General features: G+C 35.3%; 1 protein-coding gene across 5 annotated transcripts in view; it reads left to right on the forward strand.

Moving 5' to 3' along the window:
* The first annotated feature begins 326 nt into the window (after nucleotides 1-326).
* Nol4 (nucleolar protein 4) overlaps nucleotides 327-19,103 on the forward strand; it is a 306,404-nt gene continuing 287,627 nt past the window's right edge. For all 5 annotated transcript variants that reach the window (XM_071602644.1, XM_071602645.1, XM_027935708.2 and 2 more), the window contains exon 1: nucleotides 327-590. In XM_071602644.1, the coding sequence (XP_071458745.1) occupies nucleotides 327-590 (264 nt within the window). The remainder of the gene's footprint in view (nucleotides 591-19,103) is intronic.

The raw sequence follows: 19,103 nt of genomic DNA on the forward strand, positions 1-19,103 counted from the left end.
GCTTCTCTGGACCAGATGCTGTTGGGATGGTCCTGGTCACACAATATTAAAGAGACCGATCACTAAGAGGACGAGAAGAGTGTCTGAGACATCCCTTGCAATTACGAATAAACCAGACTTGGTAGCATGGGGCATTGATTGCTGGTGCCCAACCGGACCCTCCTCCCCTCTCCCGGTTCCTCCCCCACCCCACACGAGGCAGGCTCCCGCGGCGGCCGGGACCTCACGTCCCCGCATTGTGGCCAGGGCTGCATTTTTCATGAGCCCGGGGTGAACAGGTGCGAAGTGCGCTGGGAGCACCCGGCCGACGGCCGGGCACAGGGAACATGGAGAGCGAGCGCGACATGTATCGCCAGTTCCAGGACTGGTGCCTTAGGACTTACGGGGACTCAGGGAAGACCAAGACGGTGACCCGTAAAAAATACGAGCGGATCGTCCAGCTCCTCAACGGCTCCGAGTCGAGCTCCACGGACAACGCCAAATTTAAATTCTGGGTCAAATCGAAGGGCTTCCAGCTGGGCCAGCCGGATGAGGTCCGCGGGGGAGGCGGCGGCGCCAAGCAAGTGCTCTACGTGCCGGTCAAGACCACGGTGAGTGACTCGCCTTCCTCGGTTATTTGTCTGCCCAAGCAGCCCGGCGGGGAGGGAGGAGAGAGGGGGGAGAGAGGGGGAGCTGTGAGCCACTGTTGGCTCGTGTGCCCCCACCTTCCCCAACCCCCTCCCCAAGTCGTCCCCACTCGCATTAGCCAGGCGCGATTTCCCCACCGACAAGTCTTTGTGGTCCTTTATTTTAAAGCGGCAGCGCACCTCCAGAGCGGTCCATCCTCCCCGCCTCCCGGCTCCAGGACCCGCTGCCTTGGCTTCCTTCCCCGGGTCGGGCGGCGTCCTGTGTCCTCGGGCTGGGCCATTGTCCCACATCCTTTGCTAGGAGCCTGGCACTTGTCCCACCGCCGCTACCGCGCCTAGAGGCCAGGCTGGAACCCCAGCATCACGCTCTGATAACAGACGATTCTGATCGATAGACTACAGTGTCTCCTCATTGGCACAAAGCCTGAATGTGGTGGTAGCGGTGGACGTGAGGTTTTCCCCAGGACCACTATCAGGTTTTATTGTTAGACCGCTGCCTGGGAGTCCCGGGGCAGTCCGAACGCCTTGATGACTGCCGGAGATCATGGCCAGGACTGTTTAGATTATAGATAAGGTCCTAGAGATTCCTCCTCCCCCACCCCGTTCCCTTCTTCACTTGCTCGTTGCACAAATAAAGCCGAAGCTAGAGGATGAATAACAAAGAGAGATGGGTTTGGGCGCGATCAAATGGTGTATTTATTCGTCGTTCTTGGGTGGCTCTAGTCTCAAGGCTACAAAGCTCTAGCCGGGGCTCTGTGAGGTACTGGCAGTGAGAGTCAGTACATCTCAGCTTCACACGCAGATCTGCCTATGGGGCTGGGGAGCGGCAGCAGTGTGGATCTCCTTTGCAAGAAGATGGGAACTGTGGGCTACAAGTAGGACTGCAGATCAGATGCATAAGACCTTTCTGCCTCATGCTACGGTGGGTACTCGCCTGGAGTTAGGGTGGGGGGGAAGCTACCTGGCACCCTTTGTATTTTTGCCTCTTTGGGATTTCTTGAGCTTATGCTCCCCCCTCCCCTCACTGGCAACTGTTTCCTCATGCAATATTCCTGGAGGATGCTAAAAAGGAGGTGTCTTGAAGGCTTCCCTATCTCTAAGGGAGGTATATGAACTTGGAAATAATGTGCATGGAAAGCTTTTTAAAGCATTATTTGGTGGACCCTTTCAGGTTTGGAAAACAGTTTGTGGTTGCCTGAGATTAATTAGGAATTGTTGATTTGAGGATGTGTATTTCTTTTGGAATTTATGCCAAAAAATGGGAAATGAAAATAAAGGTGAAACAAACATATAAAAGTTGTTGTTTTAAAAAATATAATATTTCAGGGAGGTAGATTTACAGGTATAGTCTTATTTGACGTGTGGCACTGCTAAAGACAATGGTCAGATTACTGTTTTGCTTTACTAAATGATGACAACTAGATTGGCATGAATTAGTACTGAGGTTTATTTACATCTGCATGAGCCAGAAGCCTGTGAATTTTTTTTTATATTAGGAATAACGTTAAGAAATCTACTAAATCATTTATTGTTAGACCAAGTAAATTAGAATTCTAGATGAATGGATAAAATAATTTTTAAAGATGTGTTTACTTAAAATACTATTTAATATCATATCAGCTTTAAGGAAACATTGCTAGCTGGGAAGTTTGTTTTTCATTCTTTTTGTTAAACTTGGGTCTCACTGTTTAGCTGTCTGGTTAGCTTGACTTATGCATCAGTCAAATGAGTTGTATAGATTTGGCTACATCCATTATATGTGTTAACATATATGTGCTTTTCAAATGTTGATTAAAAATTCTAAATAACAAATTCCATAATGGTTTTAGAGGCACTAATATAATCATCTATGTCAGTTATTCAAGCCAGCGTTCCCATTCTCTAATACCCATGTGTCAGTCAAAAATTAATGCAGAGTTGTAAAAAAAATTATTGCTAAGACGTCTACTATAGAATGACAACTCCAGGGTAATAATAAAGGAACACGTGTTTCTCTTTCCAATAAAGATTCCATATATTTAACAGAGAAAGTATAATCTGTCGGGTGATATTCTTAGATAATGATTTCCATGTAGTATTTATGAGCTCTGATGTTCATTCAAGCCTGTTTGGAAATGTCGAGGAGATTTTTTTTTTTTTTAATTCATGAACTCTTCTATTGCTCTTTATGAAAATTTTCTGCTCCTGACATAGAATAACAGGCTCCACCTTCTCTGAGAGACAGCCAATCATCATTTCAATGAGTTAAAAAATAAATAAATGATCCCTTTTATCCTGTTCCCACATCTCAAATTATTTCTCTCTTAAAAACATGTTGATTTTTCTTTATTATAGCAGGAGTACAATCACCAACACAAAATATATTTTTTCTTTTAATTCAAAGTCATGTATTGTTTGAAATGAAATGTTGTGCTTGAATGGTATTTTTGAGTAAGAATCATCCTAAGCTCCTTGAGGTTCGAGGGTTCCTAGCTGGCTTGCTGTCAGTGAGAGATGTTTTGCTCCTGATGTTGCGGTAATGCATTGCTGCTGATAATTAGACATTATTACTACTGCAAAAAAGGCAAGAGAAAGGGGAGAGGACAGGCCCAGGATAATTAACTACTTTAGTTTAATGAAAGAAAGGGAGACAGATAGCAACTGGGAGGTTATACAAAACAGAGTAGACACCCCACATGGACATATAGAATTGCAATAAGACTTTCAGTCTCCTAGTTAAGGAGACTTGGTTCTACTTCTTATTTTCCCAAAATAACAGCTGTAGCTTTGCAAACACTCCTGCCCCTAAACCTTAAATTTAACTGATGATAAAATTGAGCAAGTGACGACTGATTTGAAAATTGTCCACTACTGGAAAAGATAAATATGCCTTTTAATATTTGTCCTGGCCGTGTCTGAAGCTGAAGGGACCTATCTGTCACTGATGTTTAGATTGCTCTGTGGCTGAGGAGATACCATTTGGTCACCAAGCAACACCATGCTGCAGCTCAGCCATTTTAGGTCTGGAGTGGGACCTGCACTTGTGTGGGCAGATGCAGTTTGTTGAGCATCCCATCTGTTTCTTTCCATACTACCGCTATTACAAACACACACACACACACACACACACACACACACACATTCATTAAGAGTGTCAGAAACTTAGAAGAATGAATTGATGAATAACTTAAAACAGTTCTGAAAAAGATATAGCAAATGTCTGACACTGATTATAACAAACTTTTAGAGATAATTTTAAATAAGCATAATTGTGGTTACTCTATTTTACTCCTTGATAGTTCTAGTTGAGTTTGCTTTTAGAAACTTTTGATTCTGATTGATGTTTTGCTTTTCTGGCAACAGTTAGTTGAAAGGTCATATTTACAACCTAAACTACCAAAACATTTGATACACCATTTGATTTATGAATGATGAACTTAAAATAGCCAGAAAATACCTTAATCCTTTCTGTTAATAGTATGACTAATGCATTATCATGTGCTTTGAATAAGCCCCTTGTTTTGAATTAAACATTAAGAAATATGGCAAGCTCATGTTTTTATTTGTCTTAACAAAATAATAAACATTGAAACCGTGTAGTCAAATAACTGGAGTAATATTTTTCTTGACCTATATTTGTAGCAATAGACACTAATATCTAAATTTTGCCTCTCATATATTTTTTTTATTTACTTCACAATGAAACATAAAATTAATTTTCATCCAGAAAGGAATATGCATTATCTTTAGCTGTGTCATTTTAAAATGATGATTTATTCAGTTCTGCAATCTGTAGCCCCCGAGTTCATATTGTTCTTGCTGTGCATACTACTAATTGATTACTGTACAGTGATTAGAATGAATATTCATGGACTGGTTGGTTTATAAGCAGTTACTGTTTTTGTTAGTTTTCTGACTATGGTTTGTGTTATGAATCCTTTAATGTACATCCGAGTACCTTGATGAGGAATTATACATTTCCACCTCTTCTAACTTCATGCCACAGGCTCACTTTTCATATATTAGACCTTGATGTGGAGCTTGCTACAGAAATCAGACATGAAGAACTGTGCCATCAATCCCTTGTGGTACTTTGTTTCTATAACACAGGGAAAATCATAATAGTGAAGATAAAAACATGTTTTTGTTAATCATCTTCCATAGTGGGCATTGCTGCTGAGAGCCAACACATTGTTCTCTTCTTTCAAGTCCTGTGAGAAATACTATAGCATAAGTTTGGGGGATCAAACATCCCAAGAATGAATGCCAACAATGTAGCTTACCACCTGACTTAGTGGTTCCTTATGGGGTTGTTAGGAGGAACAAATCATCTAAGTTCCTTCATTTCTGTGACAAGTTTCTCACACAGTACCTATATACGCTCTCAGGGACAACTTTCCATTCCTAGAGGCCAATCTGGCATGAGTATTAAGGAGCAAGAGATTTCTAACACTAACTCCCCTGAATATAAGGAGGAAATTAGACCCTATTAGTATGTGAAGGCTGACCCATACTTATTTCCTAAAAAAACAATTCTTGACTTTTCCCTTGCTTCTTCCTTGTCTTAGTATTAACCATGGAGTTGGGGGGCAGGATTCAGCCTGCATCTGTTTGCTTCTGTAATCTTCCTGGGGCGGCTGGGATTCTACTCTTCAAGATTTTCCTCTCTAGACTCACTGCATGGAATGGAGAAAGACGAGGAAGCAAAGATACAGATAGCCCAGCAAATTGTTCAAGATTTGAAAAACTGTTTATGTGAAGAGCATAAAGAATTTTTCCTAATACCTGTTATATTCGATTAAACTTCTTATTGTCTAACTAGAAAAGCTGAAAGTGACTCTAGTATGTTTTAAGTTACATTCATTTTCAGAATCTTTGGGTAACAAGATAAAATAAACTTGGGCTGGGGATGTAGCTCCGTGGTAGATTGCTTACCAGCCATGCATGAGACCCTGGGCTCAGCCTCTAATACTGAAAAGAAACATCAAAACAAACTTAATGAAAATACAAATGGCAAGAAACATGACCTCATGGGCAGGGTTTGTATTTTAGAGCAAGATTTAAATCCTGGCTTTGACGAATTGGAGCTGTGAGCAAGGGATTGTTTCTTAGGTAAATATGGAGTTTCATCTTGGTAAAATATCACTAATAATACTTGCCTAAACAATTTTTGCATAAGGTTTAATAATATGTAATATGTATAAAATATGAACTAATATCTATATGGAAGTCCATATGTATGTATGTCCATAAGTACAAAATGTGTCATGAATAGCATATACCTGACACATAGTAAATGTTGAAAAAACAGAAGTTGTTTTAAGTATTATTGGAAAAATAAGGACATCATGATGTGATTATAATTAGATGTTATGAACTCAAAATCACATGGCAACATGGAGTTAAAATGCAAGGTACATGTGTATGTATGTACATATCTATTATTCAGATATTTATTCTCACTACTTCATTTATGGAGAATACAAATGATTGACTTTATAAAAGTGATTATATCCTTATTATTTTAAATATCCAAAAGAAATGGAAAGAAGAGTTAAAATGTCATGCCAGATCTCCCATCCATCTACAGCTACCTTCAGCTAATTATGAACATCATTCTAGTTATCTTTCTAAAAATATAAACCAAGAAGATATTAGACATAATGATTGATAGTTACATATGGACAAGCAGAAATCATTTCTCAAAATTGGAATGATAATCATTTGCTAATTTCAGTAAGAGGAATAAAGTATATTGTCAGGATGTAACAAAAAAGAAATTATTAAAAAATAAAATTTAATAGAGGAGAGTAAGAAAAACTGATGTTGAATTATATTTTTTAACTGCTTTTCTGTTTTATATATTATCGTCAACTTTCTCCAGTGATACATGAGGAACAGGCATATTTTCACTTCCTCCGCCAATCCTTTTTACTTAGCTCCTGATTTATATCACATTGCATTTTATTATAATTATTATGTTTATACTGAAATTATATTGTTAAGATTTTTATGTTTATGTTAAAGTATATAATTTGGTTCTCGCCATTGTATTTTTCTTTGCTCACACCTAAATGTTTATCACTTGTTCTTCTACCTGATTTTCTTTATTCCTTTAATTTGATCAGCTCTAATTTCTGATCAACATGTTTTTCTTAAAGAAAGGTTCATGTGTTTTCTTCTTTGAGGTTTATATGCAATTGAGAATATTTGTCCTTTGCTTATATACTTGAAGATCAACTTAACCAGTGATGAATTCTTTTTCCTTCAAATTTAATAATTTGGCCATGATTATTTGAATTCTTTGTCTCACTCTGTGTTCCTCCTGGGTAACTGTACCTATGACCATGGCTTCAGCCATGACTGGGGTTGGGTGCCTTAATATGAATCCTGTGAAGTCCAGATTGACATTTTGGATTTTCTACTAGGTATTTCCACCAAGATATCCCAATGTACCTCAAACAGAATATATTAATAGATTTTTAAAATCTCTCCCTACCTCCATCCTAGACCTTTTGAAATTTCCTTTCTCTGTGGTTGGCAACACAATTTGCTTACTTTTAGAAGCCAAAAATCTATGTGGCATGGTCAGTTTCTCCATCTTCCTCCCTCCTTATCTGTGCTTGGTGGAATACTGTTATTCTACCAACTTAATAGCTCTCAAAGCCAGGCAATTCTTATCTGACCTGACCTGACCATACCATGCCATACCATACCATACCATACCATACCATACCATGCCATGCCATACCATACCAATTGCCAGTTGCTCAATGGATTTACTCAAAACTATTTTGAAGAAAAGAATTTAATCTTCAGTACATGACATAATGAGTGTTGGTGCCCAGTATTAAGGGAATAAATAAACATTGCTCCGATACTACACAACAGGATATTCTTATTTATCACATACAACTACTTCATTTACCACTACATAAGATCTTTAAAATTTCTATATCTATATTTATGTCTCTCTATTTGATCATACATCCATCCACCCATCTGTTTTTAATTATGGTAAAAGAAACATAAAATTTATAATCTTAATCAGTTTTAATTGTGCAGTTCAAAATTGTTATATATATATATATATAAACATTTTTGTGACATAGGTATCCAGAACTTTTTCCATATCTCCAGAACTTTTTCATCTCTCCAGAATTTTTTCATCTTGCAAAATTAAAACTCTATATCCATTAAATATGTTTTCCTTTCCCTCTCCCTCCCTGCCCTGGAAATCACCATTCAGCTTCATACAATCTTTGTCTATTTGTAAGTGACTCATTTTACTTAGCATACATCCTTAAGATTCATCCATCTTGCAATGCAACAGGATTTCCTTCCTTTTTAAAGGCTGACTAATATTCCGTTGCAGGAATAAGCTGCATTTTGTCTCTCTCTTCTTCTGCTAATGGACATTTGGGTTGCTTTCACTCCTTGGCTATTGTGAATAGTGCCGCTATGAACACAATGTGCAAATCTCTCTTCAAGACCCAACTTTCAAATTTGTTTGATATATATCTAGTAATGAGGTTGCTGGATCAACATACTGTTTTTCATGGACCATTTTGAAGTCTTAGCAACAGGGTAGACTAATGGTCATCTTTAAGGCTAAAAAAGTGATCACTTTCTCTTCTAGAGCTCTTCAGTGAGCATACATTGTTTTTAGGCAGTTGCATATATCGAATGTAATGCAATTAATATTATATTAATGTCTTACTATTATATTAATGCATCAAGTTCTTACTATAGTTTAATTATTGGGCTAATCTCTTTAAATAAAATGTTACCTTTAATCTTTAGAATACTCTTATGGTATTAACACTTTTAGATGTGAAAGTTGTGGCTTAAATTAAGATGAATTTCTAAGAACATCATACTACTTGAGATAACAGTTCATTTCCATTGGATCCACAGTCCTTGCTTTAAGTCACTCATCTCTAAATTCTTAATAAAAGAATTTTAATTACTGCTAAAGAAGTGAACATTCCTGCAATATTATAAAATATGTGTATATACCACTGTACCAATATTGAATATTATAAAATATATTAAAATACAAATACATAAGACTGAGATTTTAAAAATATATATATGTGTGTGTGTGTGTATATATATATATATATATATATATATATATATATACACACACAAGGGTTTTTTTTTTTTACTTTACTAGATCATCCTTTGTACTTTCTGGAATGTGCTTATACTGATTTGTATGAGTATCAATCATTCTAATCCATGGTACACAGCTGCCTCACAGCAGAACATTGCAGTTAAGATATTACATTTCAGATAAAATATTTCCTCTTGCCTTATAGGTGGTGGCTCTGTAATGAACTATCACTATATTAATAGAATGCTGTAAGCATGCAGATCCATGGCATCCATGAAACGATTATGCACATTTGATGTCTGTGCTGGGGAGAGATTATTTCATCCAAGGCATGTTTAGGGGCTAGTGCACAATGTAGAAGAGCCAAAGTGCAGGGTACAGTGGAGATGAGATTGGATTAGCAGGCTGGAGTGAAATTATGGGGTGCCTCTAGGGCAAAGTTAGAATTTAGATTCCATTTTGTGAGAAATGGCAGCTATCAAATATGTTTGAGCAGGGATGTAATAATTTAGGTAGTATTTTGGGTAGGGACTGGATGTCTCTTAAGTGCGTTTGAGTGTGTACAGTATAATTCAAACAAGAAAAGAGCAAAAGTTAAGTAATTTCTTTGATTCAGTATATTGTGTGAAATAGTATATAAGTATTGGAATCAGATTATCAAACTTTAAATCAATGTAATTCAATAGCTTTATTTTGCCAAGTAATTGAATAATGTTATACAAACTTCTGACTTTATTAATTCCAATAAAATATTAAAATAGGATTCTGTGAAACTTAAGAAAAACAGATTTAAAGGCACTTGAAAGGAATGTGGGTCAGACCTTCTTATAATCATCAACAGGTTTTTAATTTTTTTTTTCAATTTGAAAATAATTGTTGCCCTCTTCTGTAGTTGTTATTACATCTCTAACTACAAAGACTTCCCGTTGGAGAAATTCTTCTAAAAACCCAAATGGAGAAATCCGAATAGAATACTAATTAAAACACAGACCTTTGCAAAGAAAAATAAAAGTTTTCAACTATTTCTTAAAACATGGAGTTTATATTTTAAGGCTGTATTCTAAATCTTATCCCAAGTTGGTGTGTGCTTGTACTTCTTTGATTTTATACCCATGTGCCTCTGTGGACCAGTATGGATCCCAGTGGTTCTTAAACTTTTGTTGATTTGTGGTTGGCAGAATTCTAAAGTGATTGACAAATGGCCTTCGCTTTGGTATAATCCCCTCCTTTTTGAGTGTCAGTGGAACCTGTGACTATGAAGAATTTACATTCTCATGAATCATGCCGTGAAGTACCAGTGACTTTAAAAAGGAAGATCTTATAGGTGGGTCTGGCCGGATCATATCAGCCTTTAAAAAAAGCAGGAACTTTTTTCCAAGACTGGTAGCAATAGAAGTCAGATTGATTCAATGTCTGAAATGTATTCAGTGGAAAGGATGTTCTGTTTTGCAGAGTTAGAGGAGAACATGTGGTTAAAAGTTGAAAGAACTGACCTGAGTCCATATCTTGGCTATTTTGAATAGTGCTATAATAAATATGAGAGTGGGGCTATCTCTATAACACTCTGATTTCATCTTTTTGGCTATATACCTAGTAGAGGGGCTCCTGGGTCATATGGTAGTTCCATTGCTAATATATTGAGGAACCTCCATACTGTCCATCATAAAGGTTATACTAATTTACATTTCCACCCACAGTAAGAGTTCCCTTTCCTCAACATCTTCAATACTCCTTTTTCCTTTGATAGCAACCATTCTTAGTGGAGTGAGGTGATTGTTCATTGTAGTTTTGATTTGCATTTCCCAAATGATTAGTGAGGTTGAGTTTTTTTGTTTTTTTTTTTAATACTCGTTGGCCACATGCATGTCCTCTTTTGAGTAATATTTATTCAGGTCTCTTGCCCATTTAAAAAGTTAGGTTATTTTCTTGCTGTTGAGTTGTTTGAATTCCTTATATATTTTGAATATTCATTCCTTTTTAGTTATATATTTGTTGATACTTTCTCAGATTCTGTAGATTGTCTACTTTATTGATTGTTTCCTTTTCTGTGCAGAAGTTTCTTAGTTTGATGGAAAATCCCATTAGTCTATTTTTGCTTTTGTTGTTTGTGCTTTTACAGTCATATACTACAACAAAAATCATTATTCAGACTAATGTCACAGAGCTTTTCCTCTATTTCCTTCTGGTAGCCTCAAAGTTTCAGGTCTTGCATTTAAATCTTTAATTCACTTTGAGTTAATTTTTGTATATGCTGAGATAAAGAAAATATGGTATACTTGCACAATGGAATACTATTCAACCACAACAAAGAGTTAAATCTTGTAATTTATGACAACATGCATAGACTTAGAGGACATTATGTTAAGTAAAATAAGCTAAGCACAGAAAGACAGAATACTACCTGATCTCACCATTTGTGAAATCCAAATAAAAAGCCAATTTCATAGAAATAGAGAGTAGAATGGTGTTGTTGGAGGTGAGCAGGTAATAAGGAGTTGAATTAAATTCAACAAGAGCTTTTGTATAACATAATGAGTGAGTATAGTTAATGACAATAGAGTGTATTATTGAAAAATGGAAAGAGAATAAGGAGATGTTAAGTGTTCTCACCACAAAACGGTAACCATGTGAAGTAATGCATTGGATAATTAGCTAGATTTAATGATTCTACTATGCATATGTACTCCAGAGTATCATGTTGTACATCAGAAATACATACTATTTTATCTGCCTTTTAGAAAAGGGGATGAAATACAGCCTCTTAATGCTAACAGCATAGTTGGCTAACAGCTAACAAAACACTGGGAACCTTAGTTCTACAACCACAAATGAATGAAGTCAAGCTGGGAGATGAATCTTCCCATGGTAGAGTTTCCAAGTGAGAATAGCTGACTGATACCTTGATTTCAGCTTTGTGAGAAGCCAAGCAGAAGACCCAGTTAAAATGTGCTGGGCTTCTGACTCCCAGACACTGTGATAATGTTTGGGAAATTTTAAACTGATCAATTTGAGGTACTTTCTTATCCCGTAAAAGATAATTAGACAGAGTCCTTTCGTATGAATTATTCCAAAGCATTGGTGAAATTAAAACAAATCAAGTTTTATAAAGCTTTATTTGACCAGGATTATTTGTGTTTTAAGATCCAGACAGGAACAATTTAAATATATATTTCCCCTCTTAATATCTGTTTGCCTCCTTGTTCATGGTTTTTGATAAGATGAACCATAATTTAATAAAATATATAATTCATGACAGATTATTTAAGATATTTAGTGACTAATGACTCCCACTAGGCATATTTGTGTGTGTGCATACATATGTACTCAAAAAGTTTGTATCTTTGATTTTTCTTAATGTTTTTAATTAAAATTTTTTTATTAAATTACATCTACAAAATAAAATGTAAGGTGGCTTACTATTTTAGCTTTTTCACAGTAGTATGGAGACAAAGTGCATATGCCAAAACAAATGGTTATTAACATAATTAATTTACATAAAGTAGTTTCAAAAATTTAATCCACAGAAGAAAATACCACATTTACTCTCATGTTTACAAAAATAACATTTACTCTCATTTATTAGAAACAACTATAATCCTATAGTTTATTTTAAAATATTTTGTTATAATGTGCGTTTTGAAGAAGACCTGACTAGCATTTGGGGAAGAAAATAAATAAAATAACAGTAATTTACAGACCTTTTTTTCTTTTGTTAAGATATTAGATGGAGATGAAAAATAGCTCCCCCTCTCTGTGTTGAGTTTATTTTGATTTTTCTCCTTTTTCTCTGAGGTTTATTCAATAGGCTCTTATGTCCCACTCTTCCTAATTTTAATCAAGTGTTCATTTGTGGTTGTTATTCTCACAGTTACAGATTTTTTAAGTGTTTTGGAGCCATTAGAAAACTGGAAGGTTGAGAAACGATGCAGAGTTTAAGTTCAGGAAGTTAGAAACTTAATTCTACTAGAAAGAAACAACCTGTCTTATAGGCAGAGATGTGGCTTTTGTTGTTGTTGTTAGTAGTAGTTATTTTTCTTTCTTGTTTTAGTTGTCTTGAGAAAATATTGCTTGCCTATTAGATTTCATCATTATTATAAGGTAATAGTCATTGGAATAAGATGATGCAGTGTCTTTTGTAGTGTAATTATTTTGATGGGGTGCTTTCCAGAAGTTGGGGATCCCTGTAAGCCTGAGGTGAGCCACATGCAGCCTTTTTTTGGTTCTCACTGGACCTAACTGCAGTTGCCAGATGGCTGGAGGGTTTTAGGGGTTTAATATAGGGACATGGGGCAATGCTAAGTGGCCCATATGGGGATCTGCTGCCTTGCTTGGTCATATTAGTGCCATGCTGTACTCAATTGACCTAATTAGATGTGATTTTCAAATCTAATATCAAAGGTTTGTTTGAATATTAGATGTGGGTCACTGTTCTCTTAGCAGTCTCCACTTACATGTCTACTTGTATTTATCTGAGGTCAAGAAAAAAAATTTGCTATGTTTGTTGTAGGTCATTTTTCTCTATAAAAGCTAAATTATAAAATAATTAATTTGATTGGTCTCCCTAATTTGGAATGTGTTAATTTAGAATTAGCAGTAATTTGGACAAGGATAAGGTGGCATTTACAACTAAAGGAGGATTTATCTACAAATTTATAATTAATAAGTTAACAAAGGGGACATGATTATATACTAAGAAAAATAAACTTTTTCTCAAACTGCCTCTGTCTTCATGTAAAAAATTGATATACCTATTCTATTATAACTCTCTCTCTACTTAATAAAGTAGGTGTTATGGATAAATATCCCTTAGCTAATTTGCATTCTGCTAACAATACATAGAGCACACACAGTAATAATAATGTATCCTAGAATTTTCAAATAAGGACAATAATATCACCTTATAAAATTTTAACTTTAAAATCAACACAGTTAATTAAATTGTACAGTAATATCCAAAGTCATTTTAAGGTGACAGAATGGCTTCAAAAGTATAAAGCTAGACCTCAACCTACTTGACACGTTACAAAACCTCTCTGACTAGAGCTTCGCCAATAAATTAACTAAAACTCCCTTTTCCTCTATACAACAGATTGACTAATTCCCAGGACATGGACAGACTCACTCAAAGTAGTCTACCTTGTAGTTATTTGTAGTATTATTTCTTTGGGCACATAGACATAACATGGTTCTATTTTCCCACATTCTTTTTTTGCTACTTATTATAGTTACTTGATTTAAATGTTTCATAAACTGATGATTAATAAGTTCAGAAACTTAAATTCAATGTAATATAAAAATTCAAAATCAATATGTCTTGCTAAATGCAACTCTGAAAATAGTAAAACAAAACAAAACAAAATGAAACTCAGAAGATTTTTGCACTACTTAGATTGCTTTACAAGCAATGACTAACTACTCATTCTACTTTATTGTAATTGAAACTAGAAATCACAGACAATTATTGTGGGTTGATTATATTCCAGAAATGCCCATCCTTGGACCCTTACTTGAAGAAACTTAAGATCTTTGTCCCATCACAAAATTTCAGCAATTAATTATACATAACTATACATTAAGTGGAAAGTTATCAAGGTGTACATTTGTCATTTGTATCCTGAACAATGTCACAATGAATATCATCTATTAACAGGGAGAGAATGTGATCATCAGTGGTGTTTGGTCAGTCATGGGTGTATGAGTTAAGGACAGATATTGAATGTGCCTGCAAAGTAATATAATGTCATGATGACAGAAGCATTATCCCTGTTCTGAAGGGAAATTTACCCTCTGCAGAAGCCTGATATCATAATGTAATCACTTGCTATTATTTTGTCATCTTTAAATCTATATTTAACAAGCTCTTTTTATTATTTGGGTTACTAACTCGCTTAGAAAAAGAGGATGCACTGATAAACTGTTCCTAATGGTGGGACTATCTGATAGTTATATTCCTCAGTGATCTTAGGTTTTATATTACTTCAATCTGTTGTGAGTTTTGGTTGTGTTCAGAATCTCTGTTTGGTAACTCATATACATTGATAAGATCTTCAGAACATTACCAGAAGGCTTTTAAGAAGGAGAAGGGTAACAGATGCTAGGAAGGGAACTGAATAGAGACCACTATAACCTGATTGCATGAAATTCTTTCTTGTGTTTAAGCATTCTTTCTTGGTTTCTAATTCGTTCACTGTCCTGATTGATGTCTTCCTAGATGTATTGTTTTCTAAAATCAGGTATCTAGTATAATTTTTGGAGTTCTAAGAATGGTTTACTATAACTCCCATTTCTGCTCTTTTGATTTAAAGTTATTATCATTAACATCTCTCAATATTGCTACCTAGTCTTGATAATTATTTTGATGGCTTCAGAAATGATCAAGTATCTGTAATGTAACTTTCTTTACCACTTGCATAAGATTATATTTGCTTCCTGTTTAAGCCTTCCTTTCTGCTGAATTATGGTAATTACTTTTTTCATTTAATATGTGTGTGTTAGAATTGATTTTTTTGAAAATTGAAAGACTTTGCATAAATTTTCCTAAATTCCAAGAAATTTTTTTAGATGTTCCTGTCATGTAGCTCAGGTATCTAATATTTTAATGTGTGTATCAGTCACCTGGGGATATTGAACAATCTGGATCAGGATGGACCTCATGATTCTATATTTCTATAAAATTATCATGTGGGTTTCCATGGCTGGCCAAGATGGAGTAAGGTCACTACAAACCATCTCTTTTACTGCTTACACTAAAAACTCTGGAAAGAATATAAAACAAAACTCCCTGAGTTTTATGAAAAAGTAAATAAGAGCATGAAGGATGGACATGGAAGTCAAGTACTGCAAGAACACAGTACAGGGATGAGTTTCTTTTTCCTACTCCTATTATCTCCTAGGTTTGATCCATGGGTTGTCTCAGTCATGAACTACTCCATGAATACAGATAATACATTTTTCTGAGGAATCCTTCCTTATGTCAAGTGGACTAGGACTTATGTCAAGTGGGAAAATCACTGTTTCTTTTTCCTTTTTTTCCTACTATTTTCACTAATAGCCTATCATGAGGTCATCCCCCGTGCCTAAGCTTTAAGCTTCTATGGTCGTGGCATTGCCAGCAGATGAAAAAAAAAACAGTGTGGAAAATTATTTAGCCACAGGGATAGGAAAAAGAAAGACTAAAGGAGTACATATGATTCCATTATTCTTTCTTTCTTTATTTTTTTTTTTGCGACATTTTCTTAATGATGAGATCAGTCCCATGGAATTTGTACAACAGTGCAGAAAGCTAAGATACTAAGAGGAGCTGAGGTTTCAGGCCAGAGAAATGGAAAAAGGAGGGGATACTGGGAACCAGAGAGTATAAGGGAAATTTCAGTGAGAAAATCCCCTAAATCTTTGTATAAACTGAATTCATTGTCAAGCTTTAGGTCCACAGAACCTACTCAAAGAACTACAGTAAAGTCTTTTGAGAACTGAACTGTGATATAAATGGCTGAAAAAGTTCTAAATTAACCACTAGACTATACATATGCAGAATGAAACCAAATGGGTACAGCAAAATCTGAAAACTGAGCTGATATTGGAATCACAGCTGAAAAGGTGAGGCAGAACTTGTGCTGTGAATCTAATGGAATTTATTGCATGTTATCAAAACAGAACAAATTTTTCCAGGAAACAGTGTTACAATATAATATTAAAAATGTTCAGGATACAACGTAAAATTATTTGGCACATTAGCCACAACAACAACAACAAAAACAAACAAACAAATAAACAAAAACCCCAAAGGCAAACAAATAAACAAAAAACAATGTAAACAGGACCAAGTTTTGTCTGTCTGTTTGTTTCGGTATTGAGGATTGTACCAAGAGGCACTTCACCACGGAGCTGCATCCCCAGTCTTGTTTTACTTTTTACCTTTTTTTTTTTTTTCACTTTTGTACGGGGCCTCACTATGTTTCTGAGGATCTTGCAAAGTTGCTGAGGTTGCTCTTGAACTTGGAATCCCTGCCTCAGTCTCCTGAGTAGCTAGGATTACAGGCACTGTACCTGACTGAACAAATTCTGAAGAGGAAAACATCAACATATGCCAACCTTGAGTTGGGCCAGATATTGGAATAATGAAGGATTTAAAAGCAGCTATTATAACCATACTTTATGCAGGAAATGCAAACCCTCTTGAAGTGAATGAAAAGATGGACATTCTCAGCAGAGAAACTATAAAAAAGAATCAGATGCAAATATTTGAACTAAAAAATACTATAAATCTTAAAAATTCACTGGGTTGGTTCAAGAGTAAAGTGGAGATAGAAAATGAAAGTGGCAGTATACCTTAAGATAGATCAATAAAAATATCCTATCTTCAAAATAGAAAAAAAAATTAAAAATATGCACAGTTTCAGAGCTATATGGGATTATTTCAAAGGGTCTAACATTTGTGCCACTAGAATCATAGAAGGAGAGAAGAAAGGAATTGATACAGGAAAAAAAAAAGAAAGGAAAATAATGGTTGAAAGTTTCCCAAATTTGTTGGTAGAACAATTCAAGATGCTTAGTGAAAGATGAGCAAGATTAACTCAAATAAAATTATTCTCAAATACATTATAATGAAAGTGCGGGTAGACAGCAACTAGGGGAAAAGGAGGTATTATATGTAGGCAAACAGTAATTGAAAGTACTGCAAACATCTCATCAGATACCATGGAATGCACAAAACAATGATCAGTTTTTAAAAAGTTACAGAAAGAAAAGAATTGCATATTCAAAGAAGAAGTTCTTCAGGAAAGAAAATGATGTAAAGTTATTTTCAGGTGAAGAAAAACTGTGAATTATTGTAAGCAAACTTACTCTAAAATAAATGCTAAAGGAAATTTTTCAGAATGAAGGAAAATAATACTAAAAGGTATTTTGAACTTTAGTATTGTAGGAAGAGCAGCAGAAGTTACAAATAGGCTGAATTTTTCAAAGTGTGTGAATTTGGAATATAAAAAAATATAGAATTGTCTGGTATGGTTTTCAGTCTATGAAGCTATGATATGTATGACTATATGTAACATGCAGGGAATTTTCTCTGACCACAAAGGATTTAAGCTACAAATCAACGGAGAAAGTATCTGAAAATTCCCCAAATATTTAAAAAATAAACAACATCCTTTCAAATAATCCATGGGTAATAGACTTGGAGGAGAATTTATAGCAGTAAACATTTATACTACAAAAGATGAAATGTCTCAAATCAGTAATCTAAGCTTCTACATAAGAAACAACAACGAGAGAGAGAGAGAGAGAGAGAGAGAGAGAGAGAGAGAGAGAGAGAGAGAGAGAGAAGGTAAAGCCCAAAGAAAGCAGGAACTTAATTTTAGTTAATTCTTAGTAATTTCTGTAAATCTGAGATAACCTTTTGCCTGGGACTCTTCAGTTTGAGAATAGTCCTTATAGAGTCATAACCTTGGAGTAGAAAGGAATTAGATTTTGGCTGTGTGTTATGGTGTTGGTGTTTGTTTATAAACATATTTCCTCAGATATTTGCTCCTATCCTGTAGATTGCTAGTGTGACATACTTGTGAACATAGGGAATATGCAAGTTTGGGATTCTATTAGATATTATTGTTTTTTTCTTGATATCATGAGATGGATTCACTTGCTTTTATGGGAGGCTATGAGGTTGTGTCACATAAATATGCATTAGTATTAGGTTATCTGTTTTACAGCTCACATGCAACATTGGGTGCACAAAAATTTAATAGATATGCCACCCCTGGCTACACTTGAAGTTTCAGGAAGTCCTCCAATTATCTGGGTTTAGATTCTTAGAGTTTTTAGAGTTATAGATTGGGGAGGTATAGAGAGCAGTGCTACTTCTCCAGAACTAAAGAATATATAGGTTCTATTTTCTTCCTTTCCTGTCTCTTTATTCATTTAACAAGAGAATTGTTATCTCATTGGAAATGTGGAAACTCTTACTTCATCAGCATTCATTCAGTGTTATTATTTAAGGCTGAACATTATGTGATTTCTCCAGGTTTTACGTTTCTAAAGCTTAGAAGCTTAGACTCATGCAACTCCAAGTAAAGTTTTGAAACTTAAAACCCGACTTGTACTTAAAAAAAAACGTGTTCCTATAACAGTCTTTTCCCAGAACAGTGATGAAGGAGTGCCCTTAGATCCCAATTTGGAGAAAGGACCAGGACACACATAAAAATGTGAATGAATAAATTAGTTAACACTTCAAATTTCTCCCAACCTGCATACAATAAGAACAGTAAATAATATCTACTTTGCATAGTTGATGTGAAGAATGAATCAATACATGTCATTCATGTATTTCTAACAACTTGTCATTATTCATTATTGCCACCTCTTATACCATTTGTATAAACACA

This window comes from Marmota flaviventris, chromosome 16, assembly GCF_047511675.1.
Source record: "Marmota flaviventris isolate mMarFla1 chromosome 16, mMarFla1.hap1, whole genome shotgun sequence".
Taxonomy (NCBI): Eukaryota; Metazoa; Chordata; class Mammalia; order Rodentia; family Sciuridae; genus Marmota; species Marmota flaviventris.